Source organism: Aulostomus chinensis, chromosome 16 (genome assembly GCF_037954235.1).
Source record: "Aulostomus chinensis isolate RoL2024-O1b breed Wild chromosome 16, RoL_Achi_v1.0, whole genome shotgun sequence".
NCBI classification, from domain to species: domain Eukaryota; kingdom Metazoa; phylum Chordata; class Actinopteri; order Syngnathiformes; family Aulostomidae; genus Aulostomus; species Aulostomus chinensis.
In genome coordinates this window covers 20,898,740-20,921,632 of record NC_141335.1, presented here as the reverse complement: position 1 = coordinate 20,921,632, position 22,893 = coordinate 20,898,740, and the positions used below count along the sequence as shown (strand labels likewise).

At 43.5% G+C, this 22,893-nt stretch overlaps 1 protein-coding gene across 2 annotated transcripts in view; it reads right to left on the bottom strand.

Annotated features, from left to right (window-relative positions):
- The window catches only part of adgra1b (adhesion G protein-coupled receptor A1b), a 185,236-nt gene that overhangs the window by 40,054 nt on the left and 122,289 nt on the right, over positions 1-22,893 (bottom strand). For both annotated transcript variants that reach the window (XM_086180610.1, XM_086180609.1), the window contains exons 13-14: positions 20,795-21,032; positions 20,206-20,414 (exon numbers count right to left, since the gene is read on the bottom strand). In XM_086180610.1, the coding sequence (XP_086036736.1) occupies positions 20,206-20,414; positions 20,795-21,032 (447 nt within the window). The remainder of the gene's footprint in view (positions 1-20,205; positions 20,415-20,794; positions 21,033-22,893) is intronic.

The window sequence follows — 22,893 nt, the reverse complement described above, 5'->3', positions numbered from 1 at the left end:
GCACATATGTGCACAGAGACCACACACAAAGATCCCCCCATTGCTTGTGGGCAGAAGTGTTGGATTGAAAGTTAAAAAAAAAGAAAAAAAAGATGGCAGATACAAACAGCCAAATCAAAAATAATTGAGCAGTTAAACACGATGCTAAACATCAAATGGTAAACAAATGCAGTGACAGTTAAATGGCCGAGGATAAGAGGAATGAATAAAATGTTCTCATGGGACATACGATAGAAGATTTTCTGCCTCCAACGATTACAGATCACCCACAGCTGTGTGCTGAGCTGCTGCTAATCCGTAAGATGTCATTGTTTTCTTACAAAACCACATTCTATGTGTGCCCAAGTGCCTTATCTTAAAAAAAGTGCTATGCTGGTACTTCCATTAGAGTACAGAAGAAGAAATCGGTCTGTTGTACAATGCACTTCACCAACATGTCAGCAGAGGCTCAACTTAAAAAAAAACCAGTCACAAACTGAGGAAATGCTACTTTATAACTTGTTATCATTTATGCTAGCAAACAGTGCAGGCAGTATCTGCTTTTCAATGAATGCATTGAGGTTAGAGCAATCATTATAATTACTGCTTTATTCTATTTATTTGTTCTTTTTTTTATTTACAGGGGGAAGGCGAGTAACTCTTACAGTCAAGTGAACAAGTCAAAGTAAAAAGCAACTATTTCTTTTGCCCCCAACCCCATACCTCCAAGCTACAATATCTCACTCTTGGAAAATCAAATAAAACAGAACTGAATTGAATTCAACTGAATTGAATTAAATTAAATAATGAATGCAGCAGTAAGAATAAAAGGGACAGAAGAGATTCATTAATATCTCCTCAGAAGGACTGGCACACGGTATGCATCAAGTATTTTCATGCAGATATCTGAACCATCAAATCCTGTATGACAAACAAATTCACAAATTAATGATGATTTTTTTTTTTTTTTTTAGGGGGGGTTTTATCTCAAGTTCATATTTTTGGCTGATGATTTTCACTTGTGGATATCGGCAGCTTGTCTCAGCCTTTTATGAGTAGAATGAATATATTTGGGTTTCGGCCAGCCAGCTAGTAGGAGAAAAAAAGACTGATTGTAAACGAAAGTAATCATACAGCTGCAGCTTTAATTCAGACGTTGGATGTTACAGCTGAAATGTTTCTCAGTCTTTCCTCGGTCATTATAGTTGCTGTGTACGTAGAGCTCAAGTGTTTTCAGAATCACTTGAGGGAAGGATAAGAAAAGGACAAGATAGAAAAACAAAGCAATCTTGCTGCTTGTGCTGATGTAACATGTTACTCATCGAAATCAATAGCAGACGAATGCGGGCTGAACAAGAATCAGTGATACCAGAAGAAAAAAAGTACAACACAGATTCCAGATCTGCAAAAGAATATGAAGCCACCCGAAAGGTGGGAGATGAGGCAGGCTGGTCAAAAGGGAAGAAAGTGAACATCACTGTCTCCTTCAGCAGTACCCTTGTGCAGGGTGCTTAACAGCTGCTCTGTGGGCCAACATTTTATGGAGCATCGTATACAGCTGTGTTAATGCAGAGAAGGGCAGAACTGAGGTTGGAGTGTGCATGCTCAGCAGAAGCCTCCCCTGGACAAATAAAGGTTAAAAACAGCCTTACAGCAGACGGAGTGCAGAACAACAGGAAAAAGGAAGAAGGGTGAGGGGAGGCTGTTAACATCAGCTGGACCAGACCCAATGAAAAATGGCAATGTGGACTCCAGGCTGAACTAGAAGTGTTTATGCTCCTGGGGTGATACGGGGAATACTGCAGCACAGAGGGAAGAGACACAGTGATTCAAACATGTTATTATCTACATGTACATCAGAATGTCTTGTATTCCTGTCCCTAAAAGTCTTCATGTGTAGGTCTTACTATGCAGCATGACACAAGTGGTCTGTAAAGTTGCAATTCCCTTGTTGACCTGGCTGTCATGATGAGTGATAGGCTATTGGCGCTGCTCGCAGCATGCTCCCAACAACTCTTCTCTGTTGTGCTCTTCCTCACAGAGCCAACAGCAGAATGTCAACTAGGGACAGGAGCAGCTTCAAATGTAACTCCTCCAGGCCAGTTATTATCATTACCCCTGTGCTATTACATCACAACACCATCCGTGGCCACTTTATTATTGTGTCTGTGCGGCAGGACAATGTGATCAGTCATTTGACAGCACGATTCATTAAAGCCAGGCTACGATATTACCATACATGGCAGCTTAGCCTGTTCTGGATTAGCACTTGCATGTTACGTCTAAACATGCCTCCATTGTCCCTCAGCCTCAGCAGCTAAACCGGCCCCTGATCCCCTGTTTGTGTAGCTACAACTTTAATCCATGATCTACCCTCCCTGTGCCACAATCAGATTATAAGAGTCAATTAAACTTAGTCTCATCCATAATCTCAGCACACAGGCACAGTGGGTGCAAGGTTATCAGGCCGGCAAAATAAAATGGGACAAACACTGCTGTGGATTTATGGGTCTTGTTTGGGCCTCATGGTTGGTTATCATGATGCACAACCTGTTGCACACGTGCAAAGAAGTCCCCTGGCTCTAGCAATTCCTCAACAAAAATGTGTTTTTGCCTTGCATACTCACAAATATGATTTCTGCTCACAAAACTGTTTTTTTTCCCTCCTACTGTACATCACTTTTATGGTACTTCAGAATGCAGACAGGGCCAGACACATATATTTTAGCTTGAAGCTAATGATGAATGACAAAACAATAACAACAACAGTACTGCTGTTGTTATTGTACTATTACTGCCCAACAACATCAGTTCACGGTGTATTAAACATCTCCTGTAACCAGTCATATACTATGTATGTTAGCTGTCTGTCCCATCAGCTTCAAGTTGAATATACGTGGCTGGCTCTTTCTGACCTTTGAAGTCCCAAAAAAGTAATACAGGTAGGAAAAGCTGTACTTAATGAGCTCAAAATACCGATTTGGGAATACTTGAAAGGCAAATTAAACATTTTGTGTGGAGTATAGCTTTAATCCACTTTGTTTTTGATTGACAACTCTCTAAGCAAATTTGCAGCATATGACCTCACAAATGTGCTCCTTTCCCTAGTGTAATCAATGGAGCACGCAAGAATGCACAAAAATTGTGGATAAGAAAGAAAAGAATGGGGGGAGAGGAAAACAAAATCTTCTAGTGAACAGCCTGCAGGCGCTCAGCTCCCATCCAGCACTGTATTTTATCATCCCTGAGTGGCCTGGTGCACGCTGGAACAGAACCAAAGCGAGAGTGCAAATCAAGCCCACTCTGGCTTCCCCGAACACCACTGGATAACAGAGAGAGACAGGACACCAGCGGGACAAAACAACCTCTGGACTTGACCGTGGTCTGAAAGACGGTCATGCACCATTAACACAGATCATCAATGTTTCAGCGGCACCTTGTGGCTGTCACTCAGCTCGTAGCTTTGAGATACGGTCATGCTCGTAATCAGCACCTCGGCGAGCAACTGTTCAACAGTGGAGGCAAACGAGACCTACTACGAAAGAAGAAATCAACTCGCATGGAATCAAGGACACATCCATCAAATCAGCAGGGGTTAGGAGAAGATGAGGAACATGGCCCCTCTATATGAGGGTTCATGCACAGACTGATCAGCCGCGCTGCATTTATCTCCTCCGACATCAAGGGGCTATTGTTTCATTAGCATTAATTTCTCCAGAGCCAAGATTAGAAGTGTTGTATTTAGCTTCAGGCTATTCAAATTCCAATACAGAAGTTAGTGTAATCGCTGTTCTGTGGAGACATTTAAAGTGTGACTATCAAATAAAAGAGCCTTCTGCACTGCTCAAGCTTGCAAACAGCTCATAATTCACTGTGGGCCCCTGACAAGTGGAGGAAAATGACGAGAATGCTCAAGTTTGCTATGAACCGAGTGAATCAATAGACACAAATGTGAATGCAGGGAGAAGATTGCTTTTTAATATAGGGCAAAGACACTGAAATGACTCTAATCTCTTTCTTTCTTCAGCTTTTATTCATCCACGGATGATTTGCAGAGCGTGACGCCTCCTTTGACACGCATGCTGTTAAACACATTGGCAACTGGTAGCTGCCCAATCAGATCACAAGCTGGCTGGTGTTTACTGAGTCGCTCCACTGCAACAACTGGGGATTTTCTAATGCCTTTCTCAAAGGCTTCCTAAAAAAAAATACAAAACCCCCTCGACATGTTGCATGATGTTGTGGTGCAGCAGGATATTATCAGAGCTGAATCAAATTTAAATCCCTCATGGAATTTATTTTGGGTTGAGTAGATGAAGATTGGAAATAACTCATACTCGAAGATGCAATTGAGATCTTGGGATACCAAGTTTTGTTGTCTAAAAAAGCAGATATTTTTATCTCAAGTCATGTTAAACTATGTAGCTACAACCACTGAGTACTCTCCACCGGCTGTGTCCCTGTTTCACACTACATATTAATGCCTTTTAAGAGACACGAGAAATTTTATAAACCCCAAATATTCTTAAAAATGCTATCTACATATTACAGATCAGAAACAGATCTTCAAGTGAGATCTCGAAGAGCAGGACCCTTATTCAGTACTATTTTCACCAGCAGAGGGTGCTCAAATGAAGTAGAATTGGAAAAAAATAGCCATTTAAAAATTCAAATCAAATTTCAGGGGATATTCATTCGTCTATCTAAAGTTTATTTGTAAAGAAAGTAAAAGGTCATCTAGTTTCTTTAAAATGTAGCATACTCATTACATCAAGTGATGCAACATGGCTGCTACACTGATTCAGGGTGCCTTTGTTAACCCTGAAAGGATCATAGAACACCAACAGCTTCTCGATAGATCTAAAACATCCTGAAACCCACGGCAATGCTAACTTCCAGGTCTATGTCATCACTGCACTGCTCAACAGACACATGGCAGGGCCATTCGTAAGAGCAGTATGACTGACCTGATCACCGGAGACCACTTTGCCATTAGCTGGCGGTGCAGGATGTGAAGATATATCTTTACTATATAATAACAACTGACGGAAATGCAAGGCACAGAATTCTGAAAAAAAAGTGCAATGAGCACGTTCCAAAGCATCTCAGGTCGAAATCTTCATTTTCCCTTTTTATCATATAGGTGAGATATCCATTATGCAATATTATATGTCCCAAAATGCAATGCAAATGTGGTAATAAGAGCCCTTTCTTTTTCTCAGCAGACAAAGCAGTTCATAATCTTCCCTGCTTGTGGACACAAACACACACACACACACACACACACACACACACACACACACACACACATCCATCCACACCATTCTGGGGCTTGTTGTGTTAGAAAAATTTGACATGTCACCAGGAGGAGATTGAACCACCAATCCTGCAATGACTGATTCTTCCTCTTGAGCCACAGCCAGCAGTATAGCACAAAATTCAAGGACCCAATACATAACCAGCATCTATGAGCCCATCCATGTCTTGATCCATGTCTGCCAAAACTTTTAAGGGCCCTCCTCCATCTGGGGCCACTTTATACCCTGCTAACATCTAAACCTGGCCATAGCCTCCACAAAGCAAGTAATAAATCTCACATTTATTAAATAGTAGAAAGAATTTTTCTTTTTGTGAAGTTTAACTATAACAGTCACTACCTCCTGAAATGGATGTATGAATATTTCTCTCTCAGCTTCAGGACTTGACAAGTGCAGTACTTTGTCTTTTTACTCAACCCAGATCCAAAATGGCACCAGTCTAAACTCTATCCAAGTTCCCTGTCAACACCTTCTACCTCAAACGGTGGATGAGCTCATCACAACCCTGCTGCTCCTCCCTGCATCTCCTCGGTCTAAGACCATGAGTCAGTGACTTGAAAATGAAGAAAACTCTCAAATGTATAGCAAAGGAGCTGCAAGGAATCTTACTTCTTAGTTGTATATGTGTGTGTGAGTGAGAGAGAAAGATAGAGGGAAAGAGAGAGAGAGTGCGAGAGAGAGCGAGAGATGGTTGCTCTGTGTTGACTGAGAGGGGTGACTCATCCCTTCCAATCACTACCGAATAGTCGATGTTTTGGGCTCTATGCATGTTCTCTACATGGATTACTCATGTGAGCACACATGCATTCACATTAGCTACATCTCATTTACAGTCGTGGGCATGGACACAGCAGCACCAGCACATAAAAGCCAAACAGAGGCACACATCCACACGCACATGCCAGAAACACCTCGGTTCTCTTCCACACACCCTGCTCACACACTGTTCTCAGCTCTCTGGGACGCTGATTCACACACAGAGCAGAAGCATACATTACACCGGTCTGCTCCTCGTTCCCTTGCAGGTCGATACATTGTACCGAAGCCTGCCATTTTTCTCTGCTAACAATGAGTGAAAATAGGGCAGTGCTGTTCTGCTCTGTTAACAGTGAAGAGACGCGGCGGCCGGGAGGAAGCACAGGAAGAACCTCCTCTGCAAAGCAGCACGGTCTCTAACAATGTATTCCTCTCCGGTAGCTGGGTAAATATACTTGCGTTTGCCTGCGTGGTGCATCACAGCACTGAGGAGGTGCTTTTACAGAACTCACACATACATCTGTTGCTGGCCACCATTTTCATGTCCTCTCTCCTGCGCAAACATCTAACAGCCCCTCTAGAGCTGGCTGACTACATAAAAAGCAATGTTGGGTATTTGATGGCTCTATTTCCATTAACATAGAAACCACATTGTACCGCATGCGTTTTTGTGGGTGAGTGGTCTTTCTATCTGAAAAGCCAAAATAAATACCTTATAAAAATGAATGGCCTTGTTGTGATGTTTTCAGCACTGTCAGGAAGTGTAACGGGACTGCTCTGTGCTCTACAGTGGCAGCGTTTGGCCCCCTGAGACAGAGGTGCTGCGAGACAAGAGGGGGTGTGAGGGATGCATTTGAATGAATGCAGTCAACCGTGCAAAGAGTAAAAAGGAAAAAATAAATAAACGCATGAAGAATATGTTATGAACAGCTTCTAACAACATCGTCTTGTTGCAGGGACAGAAGTGAAAAGACGGGGAGATAAGGAGATGAGGGGTGATAGTATGTTTCCCTGCATCCCCACCACAAGCAATTTTCCTCCATCTTTGATTACAGATTGCCGGCGGGAATCTCAGTCCAGTCACCATCTAACATTTGTGCTACTGATTCCATTTAGACCTAACTGGATGCTTCATCTCCTCTGCCGGCTATTTGCATGTTTGCATCTCGTTTGTGTCATTTACAAAGCGAAGGCGATGTGTCAGGACAGTGAAAGAGGGCAGAATTTCAGCGAGCAGATTACTTTTCACCTTTGATACCAAAGCACATCACTCACGTGTGGGGATGGGGGTTTTGGGAGCAAGATTTTTGAGCAAGCTTTGAAGTTGAAGCGCGGCGTCTATGCAGAAAAATCCTGAAGGGTGAATCACTCAGGCATGGATACATCCACACAAGGCTTCACCCACTCTGACACTTTCCTTCACACACATGCTTACAGTGAGCATATGAGCTCAAACCGAGAGGGTGACACATGCACACAGAGGGGAAAAAAAAAACAATTTGATGTTACACTGCCACTACAGAAAAACCTGATAATGTTTTTCCCTATAGAAATGTGTTGGATGCGAATGCATGTAATGGAACCTTTTATGACAGAAAGAAGCTTTGAATTGTGTCTGAATCTGGCGCTGCTTCTTTTTCAAAGGCAATTTAAATAGTGCTGCTACTGTATGTCAACCAGGTCTAGTGAAGCATTGTCAGGAATTACAACCTCTGGCATTTGATGTGATATACAGCATTTGTATTGACTTTTCTGCCTCTTTCAACTCTCAAATACACCAATTTACTTTCTTCTTCAGCTAGTAGCTTACAAACCTATGGATGTGGATTTGTAAAGTATAATGAGGTAACTTTTGTTGTGATTTGGCACGATGCAAATAAAATTGACTTGACTTGATTTGTGCCGACGGAGTGCATGTGTGTTTAGAGAAGAAGTCTTTTTTGCCAACAAAATTCATCTGGAACCTTTCTGTGTTCACCAAAATCTCCAAGTTTTCTGAGCTCTAAAGCAGGAAGACAAAAAGGACCAAAAGATTAGAAAGAAATATGGGATGTAGGAGGAGGCTGAGGAGGCTTTAGCAGTAGGAAGGCACAGCTCAGCTCAGCTGATATATGGACACAAAAGGGCGTAGGCAATGTGCAAACTGTGGCGGTCACATAAGGGTTCCTGTTGCAGAACTGTTAAGCACGAATAATGCCAGGTCATGTCAATGACTCACTGGGTGCATGTTTGGAGTTGGTTCGTGTGGGTGTTTTTACTTTTTACCAGTGTGTGACTACATTTGTCTATATATTTCCAGGTGAGGTTTTCTATTTCACTTTAACATACTGTATGATATTGGTATTTATACTCTCAGAGGTGATATTGGTCAAAATATGAAGGCAGCACCAAAAGTGATATGTACTGTATTTTCACATTTTCAAGAACAGCAAGGACAAAATGTAAATTAAACCCTCTGAATTACAAATGAAAGTGCGTATTTTCAAAAACCCGGCATGTTGGCACATTCATGCGCAAGTATGAATTTGCCTTGTATAATAAAGACAGAGGAGGTTCCCTTGAAACACTGATATATATCACTTGATAAAAATACTCTCAGGAAGGCAAAACTACAACACTGTGTGCATCAAAGTAGGCTTGTGAGGATTGTATATTGTGTTTCTTCTGTTATAATTTCCTGTTCATTTTCTGTAAAAGCTATTTTCCACCTACAGCGCTTGTTGCACAGCCAGCTGTCCAAGGAGAAGGATTCTCTCTTTGAATAGACTCTCGTGAGGTTTCTTGCTTTTCTTTCCTAATGTGTTCCGGTTGTTTGAGGAGTTTTTCCTCGCTGTCTCAGGCCTGTAAAACCCTGGGAGACATTGTATGGGCTATCGGGCAATGCAAATAGAGCTAAACAGTGACCGCCCACTCATACAGTTCAGGTTTCAGAAGTCCCACTGATGTGTGTTAAACCAAGTGTTTTTAAACCTGGAACCAAACCAGCCAGCCAGCAGATGAATTGTGACCATGACAGATTTGATATGACACGAAAATATAACAGAAAAATTGGAGAAAAAGGCAAAAGTACAAGACTGTGTACATAATTATCGTAAGAGTTGGGGAACTATTCACCCAGGAATTGTAAAGTATATTTCAGAACCAATGTTACTCCATTTTGTGACACACTGACACAGCAGCTTGCTTGTCACTCATGTTAATGAAAGGTAAATGGACTGCATTTATATAGCTGCTTTCTACCTTGGTTGTACTCAAAGGGCACACAGCGTTGCCTCTTTCACCCACTCACACACACACACACACACACACACACACACACACACACACAGATACACTCACAATCTCACACACACGCACACAAATACTGATAGTGGAGGCCATGTAAGGTGCCAGACATATTAAACTATTCAATGCTTGGCTTGAGAAATGAAAATCATGTTTCTGAAGCCAGGTTCCTCTCAGTCAATCACAAGGAAAGACAACATAGCCGACATTGAGGAGTACAGTTAACATTTCCACGGTAAAGTCGCTCTAGGACTGTGGGTGCTGTAGTAGTAATCTGTGAAATTGCTAATCAAACCTGTTTTTTTCTAAAAATGAAGGTTGATTTCATATAAATCGGAGCAGGTATCATAACTTATTAACAACCTGCACACTTATGGTGATCCAATGGCCGATAATCAACTCCTCTCTTGTGATTATGACTGGGATTTTACCTTCTGGGACCTTACTGTTGAGCTCTAAACCTCACTCTTAAATCACCTCTTTACGTTGACTGGAGGCCTTTTACACATTCCACCTCGTCTTATTCACTAACCACTCTCAAGGCCCAGGTAATGATGATTTATGATACTGTAACCTGCTGTGTGCCCATAACAACAAGGGTTAATCTCCCAGCACAGCAGTCTACTCGCTGACCAGCCTCTTCAACCTCACCTTCACCTGGGTCACAGCACAAGTGTAACCTGCCTTGTGTAGACAAGCCATGTGCTGCACCGGACTCCAACCCTTGACCACAACACGGAGTTAGACGTGCTTGCAAGGGGGCTAAAAACCCACAGGCGCTACTGTCAGTGGCCATATGCCTTTTAAAGCAGTACTTTACCCCCCAAAAAGAGTATTTTGCCTTTCAAGTACTCACAAATAGGTGGCTTAATTTCACCTTTTTCCCTCCTCCATCACTTCATTATGACTCCAGAATGCAGAAATCGCCAGCCACGAATGAACTTCTCCAAGGATGAGTAAAAGTTGGTGTGCACAGCAGCTGAAAGTATTATTCTAACTTGGTTAGTTTCTTCCTTGTAGGCTTGTCATATGAACATTTCAATATTTGTTAAAAGCAACATACAGGGATGTTCTGTATCATTTTCATCCCAAACAAATGCAATTTGGTTTTTTTTATGTATCTTAAATCTTCTCCCTGTAGTCCCATTGATTAAAATGACCAGCTTCTGATCAAAGGAAGATCTCAACATTTCTCCAAGAGGCAACAATAGAATGGAGATGAGCTTTTGTGTCATTTCTCTCAGTCACCTGCAGACACCACCCTGCAGAAGGACATTCGCTTCTATATCTTGCAGTCTGAAATGTGCCGCTGATGGGTAAAAGGCTGAACCTCCAGACCAAAGCCAGCTAAAGACCATCAAAACCAGGGTCCACCTGCTCCTATCCACTGTTGGATGTATTTAATTGGTGGTGGCGGTGACGAGCCCTGAACTTTGTTCATTTCTTTTCCTGTTCTTACAATAAAACTCTGATTTAACATGGCTTTAATCTTGTCTTATTCATTCTTCTGCATGGTACATACAGCAGACATGACTATTTATTCAGTTGATTTTCTTCTCAACCAGACAAACTGTAGTTAGTTTGATTCCACAAACGTGATGCAGCATGGCAGCAATTAACCTGACGCACTGCCAGGAGCAGAGGTGACAAAAGTCTGAAGTTTCATTTGCAAGTGCAAATCTTAATGCTTCATTTGGATTTTTGTCAGAATCGGATTTTTTAAACGGGCTGTTTACATTTAATTTTTAAGTGTGTGCATGTGCAGACCAACTAACAATGTAGTCACACACATCATGCTGTTACTTCCAGCCCAGTTCCATTCATCCATCCATTTTCTACTGCTTATCTTGTTAAGGCTATCCCAGCAGCCTTTGGGTGAGAGGAGGGGTAAACCTTGGATAAGTCGCCAGTCCATCGCAGGGCCCTCTAGTCCAGTTGTTGGTGATCAATGCACAGTTGTTATATGAGCCCTTAATTTTTGCTTCTATTGAAGCGTCCCCTCAACACCTCAATGTCCCTTCTCTGAGCACCTTCGTCATAACTGTCCTCCAGAAGCTATTTGCACAGACTGACTTCCGTCTGTGCTGAAGAGTGACACATTTAGTTGAAGAGTGACATCAAAGTCACTTGAATTCCAATTTGACTGTTCCCACAGAGGATGGGGGGCAAAAAATCAGATCTGTATCTGATTCAGCACCACATATTAAAGTGGCCAAACTGCTTCAGGCCACATTTGCCGACAGTGTGAGGAACGCAAGTAAGTGTAAAGTGTAAAGCCGATATTAAACTATTTTTATAAATAGAATTTCTCCCCAGCTTCGTCCCTCTTGTTAGATTATAAATACTCTGTGTAATTGACAGCACAAAGACGGAGAGAGGAAGTGGCTAGCAGGCAGGTAGTCAAGACCACATGACCACAGTGAGGCTGGTTTGACCACAATCAGACGATGGAGTGTGTGGTTCTGACTCAAACTTGTTTTAGTGCATTTCCTTTCAAATCTGCCTCACCGGAACGTTCACCTTCTCAGGGAGGTTAAAGTCACTATGAGTCATTGCCTCCGGTCTATTTAAACATCTATTATATTGACGTCTTTTTGTTCATTCTGAAGCATTAATATAACACTATTATCAACTTAAAATTAGAAATATGGGGAAGGAATAGAAAAGTTTTTTTCAAGTTTTACCAGAGGTTTGATTCTTGTAATTTGTTGTTTTATTTTTTTTCCTTGATCATAAATCTATTTTTTGACATTTTTTTTCCTCATGTTTGAAATATACATGTACATATGTCCACTTTCAGCAAACATCCCTTCACCATTTTTAGCTAATACGCTCTACTTACAGCTCAAGGAAAGTCCAACACCCATGTTCATGGTGATCATGGCTCATGTCACCCACACTCTGACTAACCGATGCGTTTTAATACTTTCAGGAACACAACAAAGCTCTCTGACACAGGTTCATGGATTTGGGGCTTTTGGTCTCATCGTGGGATTTGTTGACTCAAGGAAAAAATAAATCACCCACGCCTCATCCTTGAAGGCTGGCTCCTGCTTGCACGCATGTGAGCCCAATCAGAGTGTGTTATGGACTTCCATCCATCCATCCATTCATTTTCTATACCGGGGGGGTGGGGGGGGGGGGTAAAGCCTATCCCAGCTGACATTGGGAGAGAGGTAGGGTTCACCCTGAACGTGTCGCCAATCTGTTGCAGGGCCATCAGGAGCAATTGGGAGCTCAGTATTTTGCTCAAGGACACTTCGACACGGTCACCGGGGGAAGGGAAGATTGAACCAGTGGCCCTACCAGCGATTGCTAAACGTTCTTCGAGCCATGCCGCCCCACGTGTTATGGACTTGTCTGCTCCAGATATCATCAGGTGGTAGCAAAGGTCCTGATTAAAAATGAATGAATGAAAAAGTGTAAGTGATTTGCATATTTTGGTTTAATCTTGCAAATCCTTCATAGTTTATCCAAGAAGAGAATACTGGTATCACATCCGAGAAAAATAAAAACTGAGACCTCGGACTAAAAAATCTGAAGGGCTCTTAATAGTCCTTGCCAAAAGATATACCCTCTGTGCCCGTCATGTTATCGCTCCCACTTGAAATTACGTAAGTCTCATTTTCTGCTGTCCTTATCTTTCTCCTCTGAGTGCACAGGGGGCCACATTGAATCAATAGCTGCTCCCTAATTAAAAGCCAAGCAACCAGCACCAGCAGCAGCCCTGCCCCCTTACAGTACATTCAAAAAGAAGCAACACCAGGGCATGATTGTACCCCTGCTTGCATGTCGAGAAGACAAATGAACTTTTACAAAGAGATTAGGTCATGAGGTTAAATGTCAAAGGTTATGCTGATCATGATTGGTTGCGACCACAATAAGATACTTGAAAGAGCTGAATTTTTAACTTCTATTATGGAAATCAGTGTCACCATTAACCCTTGGCCTTTAGTGTTTTGGGGATGATGGAGTCACTGATGAAAGTGTGGCTACAGCAGCAGCAGCAGCAGTGGCGGGGAAAGGTTGGTGGGAATAGTAGCTGACAAACGAGGTGGACATGCAGACAGCTAGCCAAACATCCAGGCAGCAACAGGGCTGGGTCACTCTATATACTGCCCTAATAGAGAAGAAAAATAAGCTCTTAATGTGTTTGTCTAGACTGGCCTGCTTTGTGCAAATGAGGCACTGTCCGCTTCACTTAAACGCAATGCACAAATACAGCAGGCCAGTTGAAAGCCAGTGACAGGAACTCAAACAGAGGCAGAGAGAGATAGAGAGGCTGTTTACACAGCTCGCCCTCATTTCTACCAAGCTGTCTCTGGGGTTCAGAGAGGGTCGTACCATCGACTAGGGAACAGCTGGTGAGAGATGTGGGAGGAGACATCGAACAGCCGACGACATATCATGATGGGAACGGTATTTTCAAAAGAAACAAAAAAAAACAAACAAAACTTGAGTCCTGCTGGGTTGAGGCTGTGTGCTCTGACAGAAGACGGTGAATCATGCATGTCAGATGGTCTTTGGCACATTTGAATCACTTGTGACTAACCATGACTGTGTAGCAGCAGCATGTGTGTCCACATCATGTTGCCATGTGAAAAAAAAACAAAAACTCATTTACATCATGTCCGAGAGTTCATATCTAATCAGCTGAAAAAATGTGTGCCAAAATCATCGACTTGGAAATAAAATCGGAATATGACTACATCATTATCGTTCATGACAACGGCTTGTCAGCAAGGACAGCTTTACATTTCCAGCCGGCAGCGTGCCTCTCCAAAGAAGCTGCAGCAGCTTTTTGGCTGCCAATTAATCAGCGGCTGTATATAAACAACATCAAAGCTGTGAGACCACCGAATAGCCCATTAACTTTCTTTACGCACGCACATATGCACACACATTAAGTGCTACAATCCCGTCTGCTGCTTGCAGCACAACTGTAATCTCTCCTGCCGTTCGCTGTGGAGCACACATTTGAATAACAATAAAAGCAATGTTTTAAAAAAAGAGGTAGCTAACATGTCCAATAGGAAGTATTGGCTTGCTTCAGCAACACCAGGGTGAAACTTGATGGCTGAGATAAATGGCGGTGGTATGAGCCTTGAACCCATTAGTCAGGGAGAAAACAATCTGCATCGCATGTCAGGTTATTGGCCAATCTGTTCCAGGGGAGCAGGGGGACTGCTGGATGAGCCAGACCCTTCCCCTTTCACACCAGGACAAGCCTGCAGTCCGCAGTCAGCAAACACAAAGAGGCTGAATCAGAGCAACAGAGGAGAGACTGCAGCGCACGCACGCACGCACGCACGTACACACACAGACACACAGACACACACCGATCCCCACGGCATTAAGTAATCAAACCCGACACCATCTTTAAGTTATGCTTACAAATAAATGCACAAATTAAACCTTAACTCAGGGGTGTGTTCACGTGGCACCAAACAAAGCCTGAGTGCGACTGGGTGAGCTGGTGTGGAAGCTGCATGGCTGCCTACTGGAGGATTGAAGTGGATTATCGCTCCTCTGTCAGCTCTTATGGTTGAAACGGGTGCAAGTGAGGTGAAGGGTGAAAGGTACCTGATGCTAAGTGGGCTGTAAATAATTTGCATTTACTCTGAGAATTAGTTTAAACTGCCTAATTATGTCAAAGCTCAACACAAACACACAGTATGCACTACGGATTATTCAATCTCTGTGCTTACTTTCATATATTTGTAGTTGACTTTCAATACACTCTGGAAGGCAGAACAGATCTCATGATATCATCAACACCCCACGCTCACCATTAGCACATAAATAAGTGCTATCCACATATTATGTATAATTATCTTTTACTTTTGCAGAATTCCAAAACCCGTAAACTGATTTTATCTTATCCAACTTTAGTCCTTTCAGATCTTTTTTTTTTTTTGGAGGGGGTGGGGTGGGGGGTTGGCTGTGTGATAAAAAATTGTTACAACAATGTATTGCATTTTTTTCACAAGATATTCCAGCACTCAGTAGTGATACATTGAACAACAATCCTCCACTCTTGCAGATATCTCTGCTTGGCTAGTTGCCTCCTGCCACCTTCACGCCCCCAGAACTACTTCAGTCAGAAGACAGACTATCATGGCGGACATACGAGCAGCGCCTGCAGCTTAGAAAGGTGACTTTTAAGCTGCACTTTAAAGAAAAAACAGAATAATGAGTTCAATCAAACCAGTGTGGTGTATATTTAATGGGCAGGTGGTAGACGGCAAGTTGTATTTTCATCTCTATTTTGAAATTTTCAGCATGGTATCGTGATATATGACATCATATCGTGAGGTCCATGCTGACACTCAGCCCTAATACAAGTTCACCAGTTGGAATAGGTCGCATGTCTTGTATAATCCTGAGTCGTGTCTCTGTGTGTGAGATGTTTGGATGCACATAAACTGCAGAGCTTTTTTATTGCAAGGGTTCTCTGGAGAGATACAGATTCAACGGTGCCATGCTCCCGCAACCCATATCTCCTTCCGCTATCAACTCACAGCTAACACACACAACCACAAGGGCTGTCTCTTCTGTTGGTATCACAGTCTGTCATCACCCTCCCAAAACAACGCATGTCATCAGGAAATGTCAACCCGGTGCTGTGAAATAGAGTTGCGTAACAAAACTAAATCTCTTATTATGTCTGAGGTTTGCTCCTACCAGCGATCTAAGTCCGATTCACCAAACTCTCTTAACAGCACATAGTCGTGGCATAATCAAGGTTATGTAAGGCTGCACATTTCATTCCCAATAAAGTCTGACACGGCGGAGGCTGACATCCTGACAACTGAAGACATAACAAATAGCAGTGATATAATGGGACCCGCAAAGTGAGGAAATGTTATAACAGCTGTCAACTTTACATCGTGAAAGACATGAAAACAAAATGTTTTTAACATGAAGTTAGATGATAAAAGCGCTCAACTAGGAAGTGGTCCAACGACACTCCATTACAGGTATATGGTAGGCGGGGGTGTTCCTGAACGGTGAGACTCTTACAGAGTAAAAATGCTCAAAGGAAATATTGAACACTGTAACCAGGCGAACCATTACGAATATCAAACTGGTGGAAAAAAAATACAACAAGAAGGTACTGTGAGAGTGTGTATCTCAGCAAGGGCAATATGATGTCACCAGGTCTGATTCATTGCTCTGCAACCTAAATGTGCATTCAAGTCAGAATTTGTGGGATCCAGTTTGCTCAACTTCTGTTAAACATGTCCATTTACTTTAAAGTTTTTTTTTTCCTAAGCATCAGGGAAGCCCCCCCTCAACACGTCCAACTTCCAAGGTCGAAATTTCAACTGGAGCCTTCCTGGGATCACACTCGGAGCCACCTGATGAACCCTGACATCATAATTTCTAAATGGCAGCTCCATGCGTCACACGTTATTCTCACAGTCACACAGTACTGTTCATCTTCTCCCATTAGAAATGTCGCTGCGATGTTTGCATGCACGAAAAATGTCTGAGACGTCAGTGCTGTGTGTGTTTTGTTTACTCTCCGTTTACTGGAACATGGTCAAATCAGGTGTTTGGTCACTTCCAGTTCTGACCTCCCAGTTCTAGGGTTAAAGGAACATGGCACAGCTTCATATCTTTGCAGTTTCATCAGTATCAAGCCAGAGCATTTTGTGCTGTCCTGCTAACAGAGACACAAACGCCGGCGATCACATGACCTCCCTGGCCAGGTAACTCTTACAAATCAATCTTGAGTTTTCATGAGGAATGTATGGATTTCTCTTCATGACTTTTGTTGTTACTGGTGTGTTCCTGACTGACTCTCAGTGTCTTTTCTCTTTATCGCTCTTTTGTTTTCACGCCAGAGTCCCTGTAGGTGTTAATGGTCATCTGTCTCTACTGGCCTCCTGTCCTGATTTGAAGACCATCTCAAGCCAGACGTCAGTGACACAGTCCCTCGCTCCCTGCGATCGACAGGATAAGAAGAAAAGATAACGGATGGATGTTTAACAGGTCACTTGTTCTACTGTAACTGTGCCATCACGGAGGAGGGTCCTGTTTCCGCTTCGCCTCACATATTCATTAAATTCTATCCAGTGCACGGCACCCCTGAAGAGCTCCTCCCTTATCGGACTGTGGCCTTAGGGGCCTCTGATATGACTGGATGCTTACTAAAGCCTGCCACCCCTGTGTGTGGCTGTCTCTCTCGTTGCAAAGGTCTGCTCCTGCATATTAAACGGTCTGAGGCAGTGCAGCAATCAAAAACCGGAACTCCCTCATCTACACTACCATCTCAAGAAATAAATAAATAAATCCAGCTACCTGCGAGACATGACAACATGCAGATCACAATCCGCTTGCTGGGAGACGAGGTGTGTCTTGGAGGTCGGGGATGGTGAGGCTTGTCACCCTGATGAAGACGGATGATGAGGCTGCATTGCTGTAAGCCAGTGAGTCAGCCCTCCCTTCAGACAAACACAGGTCTGCTGGAGGAGGAGGTGGGGGCGGGAGGCTGCATGGGGACTGTCCATGGTGCTGAAATCTGGAACGCCTGCTTTTTAACAGGTTTTGGGTTCATTTCAGTGCAGCGGCGAAAAAAACCCTTTCAAAAATAAAAGCACAATGCCTAACAATACCTGACCCAGATATGTAACAATCAGAGGATACTTCCAGTGTAATAGGTCAGTAGAAGTGACCTGCTTTAAAAAGAAAAATGACACCAGCACACAGCAGGGGGAGTCTGATACATGCTAAAACAAATGCTCACAGGCTGTTGCTGAGTTTTCCACACACACACCCTGTCCCAAGTCAGTTAGTTGGCATTCTGATCACAAAGCTAGGAGAGGAAGATTCTCCACCATGTAATTCTTTCACACACACACACACACACACACACACACACACACACACACACACACACACACACACACACACACACACACACACACACACGCACACACACACCCCAGCACCACAAGATTTAAATGTGAAGAGGCTAGATCAACAGGAATTGGATATTGCATTGTGCCTTTCAGGCATCTTCCCACCCCACTTTCACCCCCCCCCCCCTTTATTCTTTGAAATGATTCTGTTGCATTATTCATCCTTCAAAGCTGTCATGCTTCGTGGCTAACCCTCCGTCGGTTTGCTCAACATCACGGCGCCGTGCACCATGAGATGGATTCTTACACTATATTGCAGACTGCTGATCTAACAAGGAATTCAGCTGTATCATTTAGAGGCGCGGACGGTGATGCAGCTCCATTAGACAGTGATGTAACTGCTGAGATCAGAATGCAAAACCGCTTCAGCGTGATCACACTAGTGGACACGGCTAACTTTGCTCATTTGCAACTTGTTAAGATTTTTTTTTTTTTTTTAAAAAGAGCATTTACAGTAGCAGTAACAACAGGAGAGCTTCATAATTGAAGCTCGTTCCTTACAAACACTCATAAAAACATGAATTACGATGGTCAACTTCCAAGGCAAACAGCAATTCATCTCAGGGTGACATGAAACCATTATGCAACAGGTCTGGTACTTGCAGAAGACTCCCTATAGACCGTAAGGGTCATTGTAGCAAAAAAAAAAAAAAAAAAAAGAAGAAAAGAGCTAGTGATGAGACCAAAAGCAGTGTGATGTCACAAGTCTGTAAATAGGGGTCCTTTTCTCGGGCACTGCAGAGACCAGGCGGGTGTGGTGACTGCATTAGTAGACGCGCAATCCCAGGCGCTTGTGAAAGAGCATGATGTGGGCATTCTCGTTACAGCTTCACACCGCCTCTGTGACTACCTTAAGTTCAAATCACTGATCTGGTGCCACGATTATTTGGCCATAATTGCAAATGTCGTTTTCTGTCAGCCACTGACCGCGCGTCTCCCCAAGCCGGCGCTTCATAGAAAAACACACGCACAATGACAATCTGACATCTGCTCTCCATCTGACAACAGCTTAGTATTCTCTCCAGACACCGCACTCTCTCCCTCAGAGCACTCCAAACCCCACTCTTTCTCATTTCTATGCGGCTCTCTTTTTTTTTCCCTTTTCCAACCCCCCCCCCCCCAGCTTATTTCCACACATAACAACGGGATTGAAAAGCGGCATCATAAAATATGCAGGAAAAAAAGGCAACTTGGAAAGCACCGACCTCTCAAGCACATCACTTTTCATGCTCTACCGAGAACTGACCTCCCAGTCTAACGAATCCCACTCTTCGGTAAACATCCGGAGGATTTCTTTGCATCCAAAAAAATCGGACCAGACGCAGCGGCTCTATGGAGCGACTGGGCGATGCGATGCCATTGCGCTTTTGGTATTATCCTCATGAAATCAATTTGAACAAGAGAAGGGGGGTGGGGGGGGGGGGGGGGGGACGTCGTCAGGTAGAAAACATCTCGTCGAGACCAACTTGAGCGACACGGATGAACGACACTACGCGTTACAGTCCAACATTTTTCGCCCGGTGATGGTTGGAACCAATTAGCACAGCACTTGCGCTCGGAGGCGAACAGCTCCTGACAAGGCGCTCCTTCTCTCGAGCATCGCTTCGATTTCAGCTGCTATGCTGCTTTTTGGAAAAAGGTGGCAGACTATGCAACTTCTCATTTCCAGGGATATTTTAGCGCAGCAGCGGCTCACACTCCGAAGCCAATAAAATCCCCCGTGGTGCATTTGACAAATCCTTTTCCCCTCTGCTGAAGAGCAACAATAAAAGGCAGCTTTTAAAGGTCCCTGCATGAAGGGGCTCCTTACAACACGTGACTCCCGTCTATTCTTTGGTGAGAAAAAAAAAAGAAGATGCATTTGATCCGTAATAGGCCCTAAGCAGCAGCGGGTTACACACTGATGTGCTAGAAATGAATCACACTGGAGACTTACTCACCATGAGCACAGCAAAGTTATTATGGTGGCTGCAGTGAATGGTGGTCGTGTTGCCCCCGGAGCCCGTTATGTGGCAGCCCTCTGCCCTCCAGCCACCATGTCCATCCAGCAGGTCAAAATCCCAGTAGGCTGCGGTGGGGTCTACACCCAGCGCGAAGTGCCTGAGAGCGATAGTAACCGAGTGCACGGCGCTTCCGAGGCTGCACCCATCTGCAAGAAAAGCAACACATTCAGTTGAGGAAGCCAAGTGGAAAGTCTGTAAGTGCTACAGCTAAAGAAGCATGGGCTCACATGCACAAACACAACACACACACACACAGACAGCCGTTTCCATTAAGTGTCATGCTGGTACTGAAGTCTATTTTAAAAATGATACCAACAATGTCAGATGTGATGCAGCTATAAAGTGCAATGAGTGCATTCATTCAATCATGGTGTTTAACACACGCCGGTGTTTCCACATGTTGCGCACACCGTGCCGCCGTGTTTGCGTGCGTGCGTGCGTGTGTGTGCGCGCGCGCGTATGTAAACATGCAGCGCAGCCGTTGACATCACCCGGCATGATGATCAAAATGGATTTCCTCTCTTACCTAATTTGGTGAAAGCAACTGGTGTCGAAACGCTCCTGCGCTTGCCATCATCGGCGAGCTTGGATGAATTGCCCGTGCAGGGGAAGAGTTTGCCATTGCGAAAGACGATAAACTGCAGCTTGCATGTGGAGTTATCAACAGATTGCAGCGGAGAGGAGGAGGAGGAGGAGGAGGAAGAGGAGGAGGAGATGTGCGTAGCAGCCAGCGGTAAATGGATTGAGGCGACTGCCACTGAGTTCTGCGGATGGAACAAAAAAAAAAAAGAGAGGAAAATAAAAATTAAATAATGTGTCCGAGTTGCGCAGAGAACAAAAACAACTACAATGAAAAGAGACTGTTTTCTTTTCCAGCAGTGGAGGCGAACATAAACCACTAGTGACCAAGGGAATGAGAATCACGTTTAAAGCGCTCTAGTGCGCCGATTTGGTCAGGCTCCCTGCCGCAGAGGTGGAAATGGTTCTTACCATTTCAGCTTGAGGGCACATCAACACTGCAGTTTGATTTAAAGAGACAACCGGTCTGACTTTGTCTTCTTTTAACCAAGTCTGAACATCGGAGAGTCATTGAAAAACATTCTGGCCAAGATTTGCAGGGGCAAGGGGGGTTATGAGAGAGAGAGAGAGAGAGAGAGAGAGAGAGAGAGAGAGAGAGAGAGAGAGGAAGAAGAAGAAGCGTGTACATGTGAGAGTGGGCTGCCATCTTTGAGCACAAGTGAATCCAAACTTGTATAAAAAAAAAAAAGTGGTGTAGACACCGTCAAAACCTTGAGAGATGCCCCAGGAAGGCACGACGGTGTCAGTCAAGATTCTCTCTCCACGAGTAAAGTTTACTTTCAAAATAAAACAATCAAGAAAAAATAAAACAACAACAACATAAATTAATTAACATACCCAAAGGGAGACCTATATCTTATTTAATCCTACCACTTTTCCACTTATCGTGACTATCTATCTATTAACCATTTTTTCCTCCCATAATGAACATATAATCAATCTTACACACACATTTGCAATGAATTTGTTATTTTTAATGCACATAACCAATCATCTTATGAAATATACTCCTTATTTCTATTTCACATACATCTTTGACAGCTATATAAACAGACATGAACACACTCTCATCTCCACATGAATGATACCTCTTGTGTGTTCATTACCTGTCATCATCCCTGTAATTATTGAAATTAATGGTTTTGTACTTAAAAAAAAAAAGTTTGAGCATTGCTTGACTCGTGTATTTTCATTCAAATGGAACTTTCTCCTTAATTCACAACCCTCCTCATTATAAAAAAGAACAACATTTCCTGGATATCAACTGGTAACAGATTACATCTCTGTTTCAACATTTCTGTTAACGTCAGCAAATCTCTGCATGTCCTCTATCGAGAATTTTGGTGCTTCAATCAGGATCCAGCCTTCAGGGATGTACTGCACCTCAGGGGTTCATTGACTTGACACCCCTGCTGGATAGAACCAGTCACTGGACCTGTGACTGACTGCACTTAGGACGAGACAGGCAGCACTCAGTCCTGTCAAAGATCAAGTCCAATCAGAAGAAAAGCTTCCACAGATGCGCTGTCAGCACACTGGAGCTAACACGTGTGAGCACCCGCTGAACTCCGCCCTGCAGCCTGCACTGGCACTATCTCATATTATTTAGTAGAAGAAAAAAATGATGACAGATTTACGAGGGCAAATATTTGAAAAAGGTGCGACACCAGAGGTCTCACATTCATGACACCTGGAAGCTGCTGACGGTCCAGTTTGGCTCCGCTCTCCTGCTCTCTTTCCCTCCAACCGGTCAAAGCAGAAGGCCGTCCCCATTGAGCCTGGGTCTGTTCGACGTTCCTGCCTGTTAAAAGGAAGGTTTTCGTCGCCGCTGTCGCAGGATGTGCTTGCTGATGGAGAACTGTTGGGTGTAGATTCATTGAAGGAGTGTGGTACTAGACCTGCTCTACTTTTAAAGTGTCATGAGATAACTTTTGATGGGATTTGGTGCTATATAAATAAAACTGACTTGACTTGACTTGACTTTGGGCACAGGGGGAACTGAACCAGCGCCATCCCCATGATGGTGGTCTACTCAGTGGACCACTA